General features: G+C 44.3%; 1 protein-coding gene and 1 non-coding gene across 6 annotated transcripts; both read right to left on the bottom strand.

The window, feature by feature from the left end:
• Position 1: 1 nt before the first annotated feature.
• On the bottom strand, positions 2-14,574 carry KHDC4 (KH domain containing 4, pre-mRNA splicing factor). 5 transcript variants are annotated; one of them, XM_074853036.1, is made up of 14 exons: positions 14,482-14,574; positions 14,163-14,400; positions 11,872-12,000; positions 11,409-11,488; positions 10,717-10,769; positions 9,655-9,818; positions 9,046-9,257; positions 8,418-8,478; positions 7,530-7,587; positions 7,070-7,323; positions 5,416-5,571; positions 4,295-4,407; positions 2,321-2,412; positions 2-1,368 (listed from the first exon to the last, which is right to left on the bottom strand). In XM_074853036.1, the coding sequence occupies exons 1-14, from the start codon at positions 14,571-14,573 to the stop codon at positions 1,169-1,171; spliced, it is 1,902 nt and encodes a 633-aa protein (XP_074709137.1). In that variant the 5' UTR covers position 14,574; the 3' UTR covers positions 2-1,168. The 5 variants fall into 5 exon arrangements, 3 of the variants coding, with proteins under 3 accessions (XP_074709137.1, XP_074709138.1, XP_074709140.1); XM_074853037.1 differs by having other exon boundaries at positions 11,872-11,994; XR_012626700.1 differs by having other exon boundaries at positions 1,236-1,368; positions 1,932-2,412.
• On the bottom strand, positions 9,354-9,482 carry LOC141936521 (small Cajal body-specific RNA 4). The gene has a single exon (XR_012626755.1).
• Positions 14,575-16,509: the final 1,935 nt, after the last annotated feature.

Raw genomic sequence — 16,509 nt, 5'->3', positions numbered from 1 at the left:
AGAATATTTATACATTTATTTATAATGAAAGTATGGTTCTAATTATTTACAACACATAGGAAAGACAATGTTTGTACAAGTGAGCCAGCAAGGTCTCTCAGTGTGCAGCAACGACACACAAACCCATTTTAAAAACTATTTCTCCCATTTCAAAAGCTGACCAGCGCCTCGTCGCAGTCCCACGCATCACTCCTCCACACGAGAGTTCTTTCTGCAATAGCCCGCCCCGCCAAGAAAGCCTGTGTTGCAGTGCACGTCCGTAACAATCCAACAATTTAGTCCCAGGTTCCACTTCCGCGCTTCAAGGCAAGAGCAACGCCTGCGCTCGGGTCGCCAGCGCCGCAGGGACCCGGCTGTTGCCTGCCTTTTCTTTGTTAAACCACCATGAAACAGAAGGGGTAGAAGTGAGTGAATGAGTTAAGAGATGGGGGAGAAGCTCACGAGAAGGAGTTCCATCTGAACTGCTGAATGGGAACAAATCCAGGGGTGATCAGAGAAGATTTAAGTGCCGGTGCTACAGCGCTGTGGGCACCTGGGGATTAGCAGCAGGATGAACCCATCCAAAAAACTGAGCATCCCCCCGCCCCGACATCTGGCTAGAACAAGAAGTTGTAGGGTTAGTAAAACCACATTTTAAAGAAAAACAGTGCGGAGTTACAGGAGATGCTTAAAGTAAAAACAAGAGTTTTAGGAAATGTGATCCTCAAGTTTTTCAGAACTACTGTATATTCCTTCCCTTTGTTGGAAGTCCAAACATTGAAGCCGGGGTCACCATTAGCTCAACAGGACTGCAAACACAGGCTGACAGCAGGAACACTCAATAAAATACGAACACCAGGCGTAGAATGAAGTCAGCATGACTGACTTTCCATTTTTAAATTACCCTGGAAAAATGGGAAACGCAAACCAACAGGCTTCCCTAGTTTCTCTTTACAGTACTTCCCCCATTGTATAAAGGACTAGCCCTGTCAGAATACTTTTTTTTTTTTTCCACAAAGTCACTGCAGAAATAAGGATTTTAAAAATAATGGAGCCCTTTCAAGGGGGAATACTGAACCTTTAGCTTCTGCAAATGTAAAAACAATGTGTATTTGCAAAGTTCATTCTGTAATATACATGCATTATTGCTAGAGGGGAAAAAAGATGAATGAAAACTCTTTTGCAGCTTTTATGGTGCCATCCAAAATGGCATCTGTTGTTTAGCTCGCTGTTGTGAGGAAGGGTACTGGTATCCCAAACTCCATCCCTGTGAAAAAGTACTTGCGTTTTTATGGCCACCATGTTCCTCCTCTTCATCTGATGAATCTCCAGCATATGCCACTAATCCAAAGCCCTTTTCTGCAGTTTTCATCTTCTTAGCTTGATGATCTAGGAGGGGAAAACAAAACAATCCCCCCAGCCCCCAAGAAGGAAAAATAAAAATAAAGAGATAAAATGCCCCAAAACGAGTTAATAAAAGAAGACGTTAATTGTAAATTGTTAGTTGGACACCATTTTGAGGTCACAAGGCCAATGGTCATCCAAGGTCGAAGGCCACACGAAACAGCACCAGCAACAGCACATGTGATCCATCAGAACCATGTAAGAGAACAGAGAAAGAAGAAAGAAACACACAAAAAAGGTAAAGTTAGCAAACGGGTCTAAGTGATGGCAATTTCACCGTTAAAGAGATAAATACGTAAAGAAAAGTAGAAATTTTGTTTGAAAGAAAGCTAACAGAAGAGCAATCACTGGGACCAATACTGCAGAAAAACTAAGGTTAAACAGGCTACCATGATGTACCTGCAGACCTGAAAGGCACTAAACTACCAGGAGAGTTAAAATGATCATGTTTTACCAAGTTGCCAATACTTGATGTATTGCCCTAAGAAAGGATGAAATTTGACAGCACTTATTGTTCGCAGACATAACTCATGTCTGTAAATACACACCTGAACCACAACTTCCACCGATACTCCTTAGTGCCTCTAGAGACATCTGTTCACAATGTAAAGCCACATCATATCTGTGTTACAAAACAACCCTATAAGATTCTGTGCCCCAGCTGACTGAAGGGTCTAAAATACCTGACTTTAATCCTGCACTTAATTACACTCTCCTCATTCATGCAGATATTTAGCTTTAAGAGAAGCATCATGTGTGTATAATCACAGCAAACATCTTTTAGAGCAGCACAATACGACCTTTTCACTTCAACAGGGCAGTATAAAGAACAGGCAAAAAAAATAATCACCGATTTAAACAAATGTTAAGAGATCAGCGCAAACTCATTTGGGAAAGGAAACTTGACGTACAAGTATGTTTTATTCATTTCACTCACCATGGTTGCCTGGTAAAGACCCCGCACCATTTCTTTCTTCAGATTCCGATTTCATCCCAGTGACAGGAAAAGCTGGCGGAGGCATCAACTGCCTATTTAAACCAATGCAAGCCCTTATTTTTTCTTTTTTAAAACCAGCACAGAGTCAAAGGCAATAGTAAACAAATTTTTAACTCAGTCCTTGACCTGAGGAGTTTAACTTTTAATTGCCTGACTAATCTTAGTGGCCTTCTACAATGGAGTGACTGCATCAGCGGACAAGGGAAGAGCAACGGATGTCACCTACCTGGGCTTCTGAAGGCATTCAGTACTGCCCCCCCAACATTCTTACCTCTAAATGGGAGAGAAATGGGTTCGATGGATGGACTATTACATGGGTAAGGAACTGGCTGGATGGCCATGTCCAAAGAGTGACAGTCAACGGCTCAGTGTCCAAGTGGAAACCAGTAACAAGTCGTGTCCCTCAAGGGTCCGTACTGAGACCAATACTATTTAATGTCTTCAGTGACAGAGACGGTGGGATCGAGCGCATCGCAGCAGGGCTGCAGATGACCCCACGCTGAGTGGTGCAGTCCAGACATGAGAGGGAAGGGATGTGCCATCCAGAGGGACCCTGACAGGCTTGAGGAGTGGGCCCATGCAAACCTCATGATGTTCAACAAGGCCAAGTGCAAGGTCCTGCACCTGGGTCAGAGCAACCCCCGGTATCAATATGGGCTGGGGGAACGAAGGGATTGAGAGCAGCCCTACGGAGGAGGACTTGGGGATACTGGTGGATGAAAAACTGGACACAAGCCAGCAACATGCACTTGCAGCCCAGAAAACCAATCATGTCTTGGGCAGCATCAAGGGAAGCGTCTCCAGCAGCCTGAGGGAGGTGATTCTCTTCCTCTACTCTGCTCTGCAGATCCCACCTGGAGCACTGCATCCAGCTCTGGGGCCCCCAGCACAAGAGGGGACCTGTTGGAGCGGGCCCAAAGGAGGCCACAAAAATGATCCAAGGGCAGGAACACCTCTGCTATGAAGAGAGGCTGAGAGAGTTGGGGTTGCTCAGGCTGGAGAAGAGAAGGCTCTGGGGAGACCTTATTACAGCCTTTCAATACCTAAACAGGGCTTATAAGAAAGATGAAGAGACTTTTTACCAAGGCCTGTAGTGACAGGACAAGGGGTAATGGTTTTAAACTAAAAGAGGGAAGATTTAGATTAGATATAAGGAAGAAATTATTTTCTGAATGGTAACGAGACATTTTTCCAGAGAAGTTGTAGATTCCCCCCTCCCTGCAAGTGTTCAGGGTCAGGTTGGACAAGGCTTTGAGCAACCTGATGTAGTAATGTCCCTCCCCACAGCAGAGGGGGTGCACTACATGATCTTTAAAGGTCCCTTCCCACCCAAACCACACTATGAAACAAAGTGCAAGCCCAGCAGTTCTGTGGCTCAATGCACTGGAGTGCCTAAGAAGAGCAGTGATGCCTGATGACTTCCAATAGCTGTGTTGAATTTAGGACTACATACAAGATGGAGAACATCAAAAATGTTACCAATACCCTTGATGTATTTCATAATGGCCAGAAAACAAAAGGGACTATTAAGTAAATCTTTCCCTGAAACTTCAGGCTGCAAAATTTCAAGTTTTAAAACAAATCTGAAAAAAGTTTTAAATTGGAATAATTTAAAGCATTAAATGCTAACCTATTTCACAAGAATATCCTGTTACCTCAAGAAATTGGCAAAATACTAGACCCAAAGTAAGAGCATACAGACTCAGGGAAGAGTGGAAATCAAGCTATTTTCGTTATGTAGCATGAAAAGGTAACCCTTGTATCCTTTCTCCTTAAAAAAACCCCACCACAAAAAAACACCCACAAAAGAACCATCCCCAACTCACAGAAAAGAACATGAAACACAGATCATCTCTGAAATAAGCTTTCCATCAGAAACAGAAAAGGCCTGAACATAATCCTTTCATCACTCACCTGTCCCTCTCTCTCTCCTTTCCTGAGGAACTTGCTGGCTTCGATCCGGCTCCATCGATTTCACTCTGACTGGAGAAGCCTGTACCTAAATTAGTCATATGAATGGGTCCATGCTATGAGCAGAAAAACACACGGCATTAGCAAATCTACAACTACAACATAAGCTATAGCTCCTTAATGATAATGATAGGACACCCAACTTTTCAGAGCATATTGCCAACTAGCAGAAGAAACTACTAATCGCCATTGTTAAACAAAATGCTTTCTCCTAAAAGTACTGAGGGTAACGTAGTAAGAAACATGCCTGAGCACCAATATGGAAGACACCTCATCACCTACTCTACCTTCTCCATAGTTCAGGACAGTACAGATAGCTGCTTAGTTCAGGGATCAACTTATTGCCTCCTCAGTCTGCTAATTCTGAATACTGCATAGACTTCACGCCACAGTAAACTCTGCCTGAGATATTAATATCAGGTCTAACATACAGGTAGTTCCTTATTGTCTCTGGGCAAAGCTTTAATTAAGGGTTTTTGCCTGTGAGCAGGGGTGTATCATCAGAGAGGCATTTGCAGAAACTCCCTTTTCTCACATATAAGCCTGAAGAACTCAAAATTATTTTTATCAAAATCAACTGTTTAACATTTGCTATCTTAAAAAAAAAATTAAAATCAATCTCTTAAATCTAGGCTTCTTGAAATCCTCTCAAGTGCAACCTGCAAGAAAGGTAAACGGGAAAATCTAGAAGTTATTATCACATTTCCCTCCCACCCCTCAAACAAGCCCACCCAAAAGACCCACAGAAAACCAAACAAAAACCCAACTAATCTCCCTTTAAACTAGCCAGTAACACGCTATTGTCATCTCTTTGACTTGAACGCACCGCTTCATGAAAGACTGAGGGTTTGGAAAGCAAGCTGCCAACGAATCAAGTCAGCCACGGTTTAAGAACAGTGCATCCACTCAAAGAAACCAAAGCGTGGTCTCAACGTTTTGTAACAATTGCTGCCATCGGCCAAAGGTCTTGCATGACTGTTGCCCAATAAACTGTGCTAAGAACAATCTCTCTCCAGCCAAGTTCCGTTTTGGTGAATGAAGTAAAACTGCCGATTTTATTCCACCTGATATCCCAGCAGTCCTGACTCTCTCTCATCTGGCAGTTCCTCAGTGAAGCGTCTCTTTTGACCTTGGGGATGGGGTTGGACTTGTGGCTGTGTACCAGTCGGCATGGTGGTTTTTACTGGGGCAGCAGGAAGAAAAGGGCCGCTCAGTGGACTCTGGCATACAGAAGTTGAAAACAAAAAACACAAGATAATTTGATAATATGCATATCAAGTATTAATTTAATGTAGAGTTTCATACATAGAAGCAGAACACACAACTAGTTTCTCTTTGCAGAACCTAAGAGAAGCTAAAAGGAAATTCACAACTTAAAGATAAAACAAGTATTTCATTTCATTAAACAAGTATTTCAATCCCACAGCATTCTCCTGGTGAAACTGTCTGCTCGCAGCTGGGACAGGCACACGCTTCACTGGGTAAAAAACTGGCTGATGGCCGGGCCCAAAGAGTGGTGGGGAACGGAGTTAAATCCGGTTGGCGGCCGGTCACGAGTGGTGTCCCCCAGGGCTCAGTTTTGGGGCCACTCCTGTTTAACATCTTTATTGATGATCTCTAGATGAGGGTATTGAACGCACCGTCTGTAAGTTTGCAGACGACACCAAGTTGGGTGGGAGTGTTGATCTGCTCGAGGGCGGGGAGGCTCTGCAGAGGGATTTGGACAGGCTGGAGCGATGGGCTGAGGGCAACTGTATGAGTTTTAGTAAGGTCAAATGCCGGGTGCTGCCCTTGGGCCACAACAACCCCCAGCAGGGCTACAGGCCTGGGGAGGAGTGGCTGGAGAGCTGCCAGTCAGAGAGGGACCTGGGGGTGTTGATTGACAGCCAGCTGAACATGAGCCAGCAGTGTGCCCAGGGGGCCAAGAAGGCCAATGGCATCCTGGCTTGCATCAGAAATAGTGTGGCCAGCAGGGACAGGGAAGGGATCTTGCCCCTGTACTCGGCACTGGTGAGGCTGCACCTCGATTACTGTGCTCAGTTTTGGGCCCCTCACCCCAAAAAGGCCATTGAATGACTCGAGCTTGTCCAGAGAAGGGCAACGGAGCTGGTGCAGGGTCTGGAGCACAGGTCTGATGGGGAGCGGCTGAGGGACCTGGGGGGGTTTAGTCTGGAGAAGAGGAGGCTGAGGGGAGACCTCCTGGCCCTCTGCAACTCCCTGAAAGGAGGGTGCAGAGAGGGGGGAGGAGTCTCTTGAGCCAAGGACCCAGCAGCAGGCCAAGAGGGAATGGCCTCAAATTGCACCAGGGCAGGGTCAGACTGGCTCTTAGGAAGGATTTCTTTGCAGAAGGGGTTGTTGGGCGTTGGAATGGGCTGCCCAGGGAGGTGGTGGAGTCCCCATCCCTGGAGGGGTTGAAGAGTTGGGTCGACATAGCGCTGAGGGATCTGGTGGAGTTGGGAACTGTCGGTGTTAGGTCAATGGTTGGACTGGATGATCTTCAAGGTCTTTTCCAACCTAGACGATTCTGTGATTCTGATTTTTAGGATGCTCCCACCTCAAACTCATCGCTATCGCTACCTACATAGCTGCATCACAGCCTGTGGTAACACCCTAAAGCAGCATTCTCCATCTGGAACTACTTCAAGTATTTTATTGTTAGTGAAGAAACATCTTAGTAAATTGACAATTATAGGGCAAATAATTAATCTGTGGCAGTACCTGGCCAGTGCTGGCTGGAGGCTGTACTTGTGATATTGGATACTGCGTTGGCACCGGCGGCACTCCCGTGGGCAGCGTCGTTAGGACTCCAGGTGCCAGTGGCACTGCAGGTGGTACCATGCCTGGGACACCGTATGGCGGCTGAACTGGTTGTTGAGGAGGGGGAACAACAGGATAACCAGACTGATACCCGTTGGAAGGGTAATAGGATGGCTGGGAAGGTACGCTATTTATAGCGGCAGGCTGCGTGAAGCCTGGGGAGAGAAGGGAAAAAAGGGTCATCGTCAGTTCAGTCAAGAGTCACAAAAACATCAAATTTAATTACCAAATGTAAAAGAAGCTGGACTCCTTTTCGACTGAAGGACTTAGACTTCCACAGGTAAATAAATTCCACAAAACTAAGTGTAAGAACAGCTCGGCAGAACGCAAGTTCAAAGACTTCATTATTGCTAACGTTTACCTGCTAAGGGTACTGCAGTGGTTATCTGATTCACAAACCGGGAGTATTCAGCATGAACCTACAAAGAATTTTCAAAGATTAGACAACAAACATCTATTTACTATATTAACCTTTTGCAGGTAAAAAGGCATCTTACCATGCATCCCTGTAAAACCATAAGGGGACTTTGATTACACAACATATTATGCACAAAGACAGCAACAATCCAAACAAAAACTGAAAACAAAAACCCACTGACCAAAACCCCACTGAACATCCCACTAATCCGTCTCTGTGACGGATTTGTGTGAAATACAGGATAATCTTTCACAGAAAATAGTGGCAAATTAATTACTTCAGTAGAGACAAAATACTCAAAGAATCTAAAAGCTTCTGTGTATTTTTCAAAGAGACTTTGTAGCCCATACTGAATTATCAATACTAACAGCGAGACTGTCTCTCAGGATTTTACTCTATTATTTACTCTCATGTAAGAAAAGCTAAGAAATTAATTTTCTATGAGTACATGCGAGCGATTTTCTAAAATTTTTTTGGTATAAGTCACTTTAGGAAAGATAAAGCAGACAGCGTGGCTCTGGACAATGTTTAGAACTAATGCAAGGGAAGCTACAGCTATCAGAAAGAAAAAAAAAAAGCAGGATTCCTTTATGTTTGCATCCAGACAATCCCCTGCCCCTCACCCCCAGTTCTGCTCAGGAATTCCTCAGAATTCCACTACTACAGCTCCATCCTGAGAAACATTTATTCACTATACAAAACTTAAACAGCAGTATTTAGAAGGAAAAACCTAGTCAGAACACATGCTGAGAGCATGAAAAAAATCATTAGCCAGGCACACACTAAAGCTACGACAGGCCCCGATATCTCATATTTGTAAGAGCTACTCACGGTTTGCAATAGATTCTCACACAGCTTTTTAGCAGCTGCCAAACCTTCTGGCTTTGGGTGACTGAAAACATACACAAAAAAAACCCTCATAAGCACAAATGTTTCTGCCAAATTTGGGAGCCACTTCTTTCATCAGCAACCTGCTGTCAGATCTTATCCCTTTAACGAGCGATCGGTCACCTCAACAGGACTCTAGCAGCTCTGCAGCTATTTAGTACAATAGTGAACAAAAGCAACGAGTATTTATTTTCTACATGAAAATTCAGGTTAGTCTAAATACTGCAAGAATCAAGCACAGACCACTGACTTGACTGGTCAACGCATTTTCTGTTCTTCTCTCAAGGTTCAGCATCGCAACCCAAGCCCGAAAAGAACACAGCTTTACTGTGCTCCCAATAAAAGCAATACCTATGGTTGAGCATCACTTTACACCACATCACCATACTGTTGATAGCATTACGACTTTAGAGAGATCTCTATTAAAATAAAAGTCAGGTTCAAAAGCTATTTCATTTGTATTAAATCAGTCAGGATTAACAATTCCCCACATTGATTAACATTGAGCTATATTCATGGCAATGGGTCACTGGGATTTTTTTTTTTTAATTTTTATAAAAACCCCTCATACCTGATGTAGATGTACATGGGTTCAAAAGCTTCTCTGCCTGATGCTGGTTCTATGCAACCTGAGCCTTTCCCACGAAGAAAGACTTTGGCCCCCGTTTCAATCTGGATGTGCTGCAAGTAGGAGCAACCAGGCCCTTCCACCTTCTCCTTCACATTAAATGTAGGTACAGCGTGTTCCAGACCAACAAATAACTTGTCCTGAACATAATGCATCTGTAAATGTAACAGGAAAAGCTTATTATTTCACTCTAAGAATTAGGATGTTCATTTCACTGGAGGTCAGAAATCTTGTTCCTATGAGAGTCAGTTAAGTGTCAGATGGCACAGTCAGCCCTGGGCTTTTCTGTAAGCAGGACTGCTCTCTCCATCCCTTTTCTTTTAGGAGGCTACTGTCATCTGAGTCTCACTCTTCAGACTCAGTCTGATTAATCCTCCAGTTTTCACAACACATAAGGGGTTTTTTTTTTGGGGTGTTTTTTTTGTTTTGGGGTTTGTTTTGTGGGGTTTTTTGTTTGTTTTTTAATAAATAGCACATTACATGTATACTTTGTAATAAGTAAATGTGGTAATCAGTGATATTCAATGAAATTCACATAAATTAATTACTCACCCCTGACTGGAATGGAGGTTTCTGGCCAACTGCTGGAGACAACTGAGTAATAGGGGCTGGCTGGTGATAGACAGTAACTGTAGCTCCATTGAATGTCGGACTAGAACCTGTGGCTGCTTTCACTACTCCATTAGTAATTATCTCTTTAATTCGATTAACAGCTCCTAGTTGACAGAATATGAAATTCATTTATACTTCAGCCCTTGTCAACTGCTCAGATTAACCAAATCATGAAATGATTAGGTTACTTTCCCATATTCTGTGACAGCAGATCTACAGGCAAAAAGATTGCATCTGATGGCACAGCCCGATACAGCATTCTGGGATTGGATCACAGAGGTTGGCAACAAGCATCAGGGTTCTTTCTCCACCCCCACCCTGATAAAGTTTAGGCTAATATACACAGGTGGGCAGTTTTAGCCCACACATTTTAGCAAATGCTCAAAACATCTACATTAACCCTGCACAGAATTGACATCTGCGTGAATGAGCAAACTAACACATGGAAAATTGTTTATTGGCTGTGGAAATCGAAGTGGATACATGTGGGCAGCTTCAAGTTTCAAGAGACAACTGAAGGTAAGCCCGTGAACTGATACACAGAACAAACAAATCCTGAACAGTTTATAGTTTTCTTTTTTTTTTTTTCAGCAGACATATGCAAGATGGAAGTTCTTTGTGCTTCTAACAGAAATGTAGATATTTCACAAAAATGTTCATGTTTGTACATTAAAGGGAAGGTCGCCCTGTCACACACATTGTAATGGGATCTCAGCATGTCATCAGTGAATAAACTCATGTGTAAGAGTTGTATCTGCCTAGGAACACCACCCACTCCCCCCCACCTTCCTTGCAGTCTATCAAAAGTTTTAGATTCATGACTAATGCAGTACACAGCACTTTTAAGATCTCTGCTCAGAACTACCCAACATCAACGTTTAAATGGGGTCTGTTATCAACACCGAGGTATTTATAGTACAAATCCACACCAGTCAAAGCCCCTTAGTAAAACCCTTTTACCACAAATAATGAGAGAAAAAGGAGAATGCTTTGTACACTTACTGTCAACCAATTCCCGTGTCTGACCCTGGACATGAAGATACAAAGGACGATCTCTGGAAAGGAAATGACAAATATTCCATTAAACCCACAGAGAACACACAATAATCTATTCAACCTAATTATATTACAGTCATCTAGAGGCATAATATCTTCCATAAAGATTTGAAATACTCTTCAAATAAGGAAGTAAATAGGTATTAATTGAATATCACAGTGCTCAGTAAGCAAAGCTTTGCACTGAAAACTAAAAAGATTCAGAAGTTATTTACTTGATGACTTATTAAAGTTATACCAGTGAAAACTTTAATTTGCCTGTCCCCATGAAAGGTCAGCTAACTAAAAGCACTGAGTCTAGGAAATATTATCTCTCTCTGTAATTGGAAAGTTGCCCATTCTCAGCAAAATGCACAAGAGATCCAGTATAGCGTCCAGTCGGAAGAAGTTCAGCACAGTCTGATCCATCACATTTGTGGTTTGGTTGGTTTTTATTTCGCCCCATCACTATCAAGCAGGGAGGAAAGCAGCTACGCAGTCAGTACTGTCATAACAGCAAACATCCGAAACACTCCACGGTCAATTCACTCTGGCACCCAAACGTGACACTGCTCGTGAAAAACAAACCAAACAAAAACCCCACCGCTTGGCCACCCGATGAGGAAAAAAGCAAAATCCCAAAAAAAAGAAATACAAACCCAGGTCCCACTTTTGCCTTCTCTTCTGCAGTCATGAATCTCCCTCGAGTAGAGACAGCTGCTCCACTCAGTCGACTTATCTACAAACAATTTTAGAAACCCAGTGACAAGTTTACCAATAATAAAGCACACACAAAAAAACCCAAAGTGGTTTAAGGTATGTTGTTGTATAAAAAGTTATAATAAATATAATAAAAATTAATGACCAGAAGTCATTAACAAAGTGGTAGGAGAATGAATGGTGCCTGCTAAAGGATACTAGCTACGGTACTACCTTACCTCATCACACGACATTTTATTGAACAAACCAACAAACTACTAAACAAAGTGTCTTAGAAAACAGGAATTTTGTAAAAAGAGTAAACAACCACTGAATATAGTTTATTGCAAGCTCTTTTAACTTTACAAACAGCTACAAACGTGCTGCCAAGCCTAAAATACCAGACGTAGATCCTGAACATACCTCATCCTGAGTCTGTCCTCTCGTCAGCAGGTTTCTGCACGTGAGGGGGACATCATTGATTTCTACCTCTGCCACCACAAGGTCATCTTTGCTTTTACTTGTAGCCGGACCTTTTCCCAGAGCCTGCAGCTTCAAAGACAACCGTTGCAAAAGACCAGCGGTTGGAAAGCAGAGGAAAATGATGTAATAAACAAACTGACCCTAGTATACTCTAGAGGTGAATATCCTTTTCATTCTCCCCTCTCAGCTGTCGAGCCCAAAAGCTTTACAAATATTAGCAGAAAGCACATAATATCTACTACTTAATAACATTTTAATATAGTAATTACTGTTTCTATTCTATAAACAGAGAAACGGATTTAGAACTAAGCTGAAAAGTTGCTCAAACAGAATGTGAGGCATTCTACACTTGCATTGACATCTCTGACAAATCTGTGAGACTAATAAAACATGTAATTCATACTTCTCTCAACTCCCCTTACACAAACAATTTCTGTTCAAGACCTAAACTCATCTACACTACGACTACACTTCCCCCCCCCTTCCTTCTTTTTTTACAAAAAGGACATATTTTGTGTCAGTTATCTAAGTGCTAAGAAAGAAAAAGCCACAGAGTCACAACAGATTCAGAAGATATGACAGGAGAGCTGGAGTTACAACAAAGACCTTACAGCTTTTTCCACTTATAAAGGGTTAGATAGTACATCCTTCTAAAAATTCTGAAATGTTTTTGGGGACATAAGCATAACCCAAAGCTCTATAAAAAGAGAACCTTCCAATAACATCCAAAAGGTATCCACCCACTCTCATAAGTATCACGTGAAGCATGGCACTCACATGAGAGCCAGAAGGCAGCTACAGGGGGACACAAGCCTAATGCATTGTACATGCGTTCTACTTCTCCATTCCTTCCATCCTTTTTTTGTTAAAAAGTACATTCACTAACTTTCAGGCTCCTTAATTTTCATTTGCTCACTATCTGAAGTGCCATCAGAGTTAATTACTCTGGAAATGTTATCACTGAACATTTCCTAACAAAAGCAACACACACAATAAAAAAAAAACGATCCCATGTGCAGATTAATTAACTGGTTAAGTGGTTCCCGCAGCAATACGGTGTCACAGGGCGCCAGAATGCCACCAGAGCTTATGGAAAAAACATAGATGGAAGAATGAGACACCACAATATCTTTCAGTTTTCAGGTGTCTCAAACTGCCAGTCAGTGAACAGACTTTACTTTCACCTGGTACAACTACGGAGGCTCCCTGAAACCAAGCCACGTGTTCTTCAACGCTGAAAAATTCACATCCTCAGGTGGATGTTACGTACTGAGAAGCAGACACCATCGTGCAGCAAAGGGGTAAATCCACCCAGGGTTGCTGATAGCAACGATCAAAGAAACACTCGCTACTAAACCTCACATATTGCAAAGGCTCCAATGATCTTTTCAGATACAGAACCTACAGAGAACACGTGGCAGGGCACACCTGCCACTCTTTCTTCTATTATCTGTGAACAAATCCAATGACAAAATGAATACTCATTTTGATGCCACCTCACAAGGTAAACCCTTAGAACATAATTGGCAAGTCCCACCAATACTATGCATGTGAAAAAGATACAACAGCCATGAAAACATACTCTTCTTGTTAACTTTGTATTTGAACAGGTCTGGAAGGAAACCCGAAACAGTCTTTTAAACTCGGCTCCAGCATAAGCTAACAACATGCAGAACAGCAAGACTGTTCCTGTTACTGAAACTCAAAACCAGCCTTTAAGTCACACTTGCTTTAGAATAGAAAAGTCTAGTTGGAAGAGGCCTACAACAATCATCTAGTCCAAGTGCCTGACCAAAGCTCAGGTCAGGGCTGACCAGAAGCTGACTAAGATGCTTAGAACCTGGACATAGGGCTTTTACTGACAACTAGTTTAAGCACAAAAATAGTTTGATCTCATATTTTAAACTGGCTGTTTTATACGGTTTTTGCATTGGCTGGACTACTTAGAAAATACTTCAGAGAAGAGTTTAACATCTTCCTACAGATCACTTTGGTTAAGCCTTATGGACTGACCTCGCAGCTATGACACTGTTTCGTTGTTTGGAAAAAAAATTTTAAAAAGGTTTTCCGATTGTTTTTTTGTTATATCCTACTTCACGAAGCAAACCTCCATCATTTCCCCTTATCAGTGACAACTACTCCGACTAATACAGGTCGCAGCCTCCAGAAAACAGAGTGACACCCACCCTCGCGCATCAGCCCCGGGCCTGGCGGTCCCCCCGGGCACCCACCTTGTCCGCCGTGCTGGGCGCCGGCTTCAATTTCCCTTTGGCCATTAACATCGCGTTGATTTTGGCGGCCACGGCCGCGGCCGCATCCAGCGCTCCCGAGGGGGCTGCGGAGCTCTCGGAGCCCGCCACAGCGGAGCCGCCATCTCCGCTGCCGGGAAAGGGGCGCCCGGGCAGCGGCGCGGTGCCGGGGAGCAGGAAGGCGGGGGCCGGGCCGGGCTGGTCCCACTTACTGCGGCGCCTGGAAAAGAGAGAAGCCTCAGCCCCGGCCGCCCCGCCGCGCCCAGACCCTTCTCCGGCGGCGCCCGCGGCCCAGCCTCACCCGCCGGCGGCCCCCGCGTCGCGCTGCCCTCCGCCACCCGCTGACATGGCTCCGGCCCGGCTCCGCCGCCTCCGCGCCAGACGCAGCGTCATTTCCGGCCTCGCGGCCGCCTCCAAACGCCCCTTCCGGCCGTTGCCAGGGGGACGGCGCGGGGGGGGCGCTGAGCGCGGCTGCGGGCCCGGGGCCAGCGGGGGGGGGCCTGCCTGGTCTGCAGCACCCGTGGATAGCGTGACAAAAAAAATATAAGAGATAAAAAAAAAAAAAGAGAGGAAGTCTCTGTGCCCCAGGCTCATGTCCCGTGCCATTGCTTTGGCCTTTTTCCTACTTAAGGCAGGGCCCTTCCAGGGCTTTCCCTTGCCTAGCAAAAGCAGCGCTGCGTACCTCCCCAGCACCCCTGAAGCACAGCAAATAAAAGAAAAAAACTACAGAAAGCTTTCACTGCTACAGCCCATGTGTAGTCCAAGGGACCCAGCAGGTCAGCAGCGCTCAGGTCCCCGGTCCTGGCATGGGACACCAAACTCACTCTAAGGAGCGCTGGAAAAACAATAAACTTACAGTCAGCACCTTCTCTACCATGTATGGAGACTTGTTGAGGCTTAGTAAAAAGTCTTCACAAAAGAAGCAACTGGTTTTTTCCCGGTAAAACTCTGGTGCCCACAGTCACAAAGGACATTTAACTCTTTAACCAAGTAGTAAGCGCCAGGCCAAGAGGGAATGGCCTCAAGCTGCGCCAGGGCAGGGTCAGACTGGCTCTTCGGAAGGATTTCTTTGCAGAAGGGGTTGTTGGGCGTTGGAATGGGCTGCCCAGGGCAGGGGGGGAGTCCCCATCCCTGGAGGGGTTGAAGAGTCGGGTTGAGCCAGCGCTGAGGGATCTGATGGAGTTGGGAACGGTCAGGGTGAGGTTCATGGTGGGGCTGGAGGAGCTTCGAGGGCTTTTCCAACCCAGATGATTCTGTGACATCCCATTTTCCTCCCTCCACTCCAGTTCCATACTCTGCATTGTGACCATGACACAGATACCACTTTATCGCTGTACAGTGTGGATGGAATTGTAGACTTTCTCCAAGGAATTAAAGATCAGTTTAACTGATGAAAATCCTGCGTGTGGTATGTGGAGGCAGGAATAGGCAGCAGAGGGAATTCCAGCTGGCCTGGCTCTAGCTGGTCCTTTGTCATCTGGCGGTGTTTCCCCAAGTAGGCACCTCTCACAAAATGCTTCAGCTCCCTTTTCCTACAGCCCAGCTGTTTGATGCTCCAGTTTGCCTGCTCGCTGTCCCTGGCAGCTATGCCACAGTTCGCTTGCCTGTGGCAAGGCGAATTCTTCTCGCTAAAGCAGCAGGACAGAAACATTTCCCTGGGAAAACAGGGTGGTGTTTCAAGGGCTCCCCCAGGTGGGAAACCTCTCACAAACCATGCTCCCCTCCCATGCCTTCAGCTCGAGTCTACGCTTTTTATTTAATACATTTATTTTATGCAGAAGCGGGGCCCAGATCCACTGAGCTTGATATAGTATACTTCACATTTGCTAGTAGCCACGGTTAATGATTATGCTAGTAGCTATAGTTACCATATGGGAACAATTGCTAGGTCAAGGAAGAAGAACAAGCTTCGATCTCCAAACCCCAGAAAATAGGTAGAACATCCTGGACCATGTCTGGGATTGTTTTTAGGATGAATTACTTGAGAACTTGGCCAAGTGACAATTCGCTTACTTAACTTCGCAATGAAACCAACTTTTAAGTGTCCCTAAACTCAACTGTCTTCATTATAATGCTAAAAAACACACTCAGCGGTCAAAAAGACCCCTGCCCAGGTTAAGACCCTTCCCCAGTGCATGCATAGTTTTAGAAGGATGAGGTAAGCCCTATTATAATTATATGGCAATCACAAACCAATTAGTACCTAATAGGCATTTTATGGAAAAGTACTAACTTCTGATTTTTGTGTATAAAAGGAGCAGGAAAACTTGCTGTTGGTGTGCTTCAGTTGTGGAAAAGTTCACTGAGCACCCAGGCCTGAATAAATACA

Source organism: Strix uralensis, chromosome 32 (genome assembly GCF_047716275.1).
Source record: "Strix uralensis isolate ZFMK-TIS-50842 chromosome 32, bStrUra1, whole genome shotgun sequence".
NCBI lineage: Eukaryota > Metazoa > Chordata > Aves > Strigiformes > Strigidae > Strix > Strix uralensis.
This window is presented reverse-complemented; position numbering and strand designations above follow the sequence as displayed.

Coding starts and splice junctions, on each gene's coding strand:
- KHDC4 (XM_074853036.1), bottom strand. CDS start 14,573: ATGACGCTGCGTCTGGCGCGGAGGCGGCGGAGCCGGGCCGGAGCCATG. Junction 11,489..11,871: donor GAGGACAGACTCAGGATGAG/GTATGTTCAGGA, acceptor AATTGTTTGTAG/ATAAGTCGACTGAGTGGAGC. Junction 7,324..7,529: donor CACTGCAGTACCCTTAGCAG/GTAAACGTTAGC, acceptor TTCTCTCCCCAG/GCTTCACGCAGCCTGCCGCT.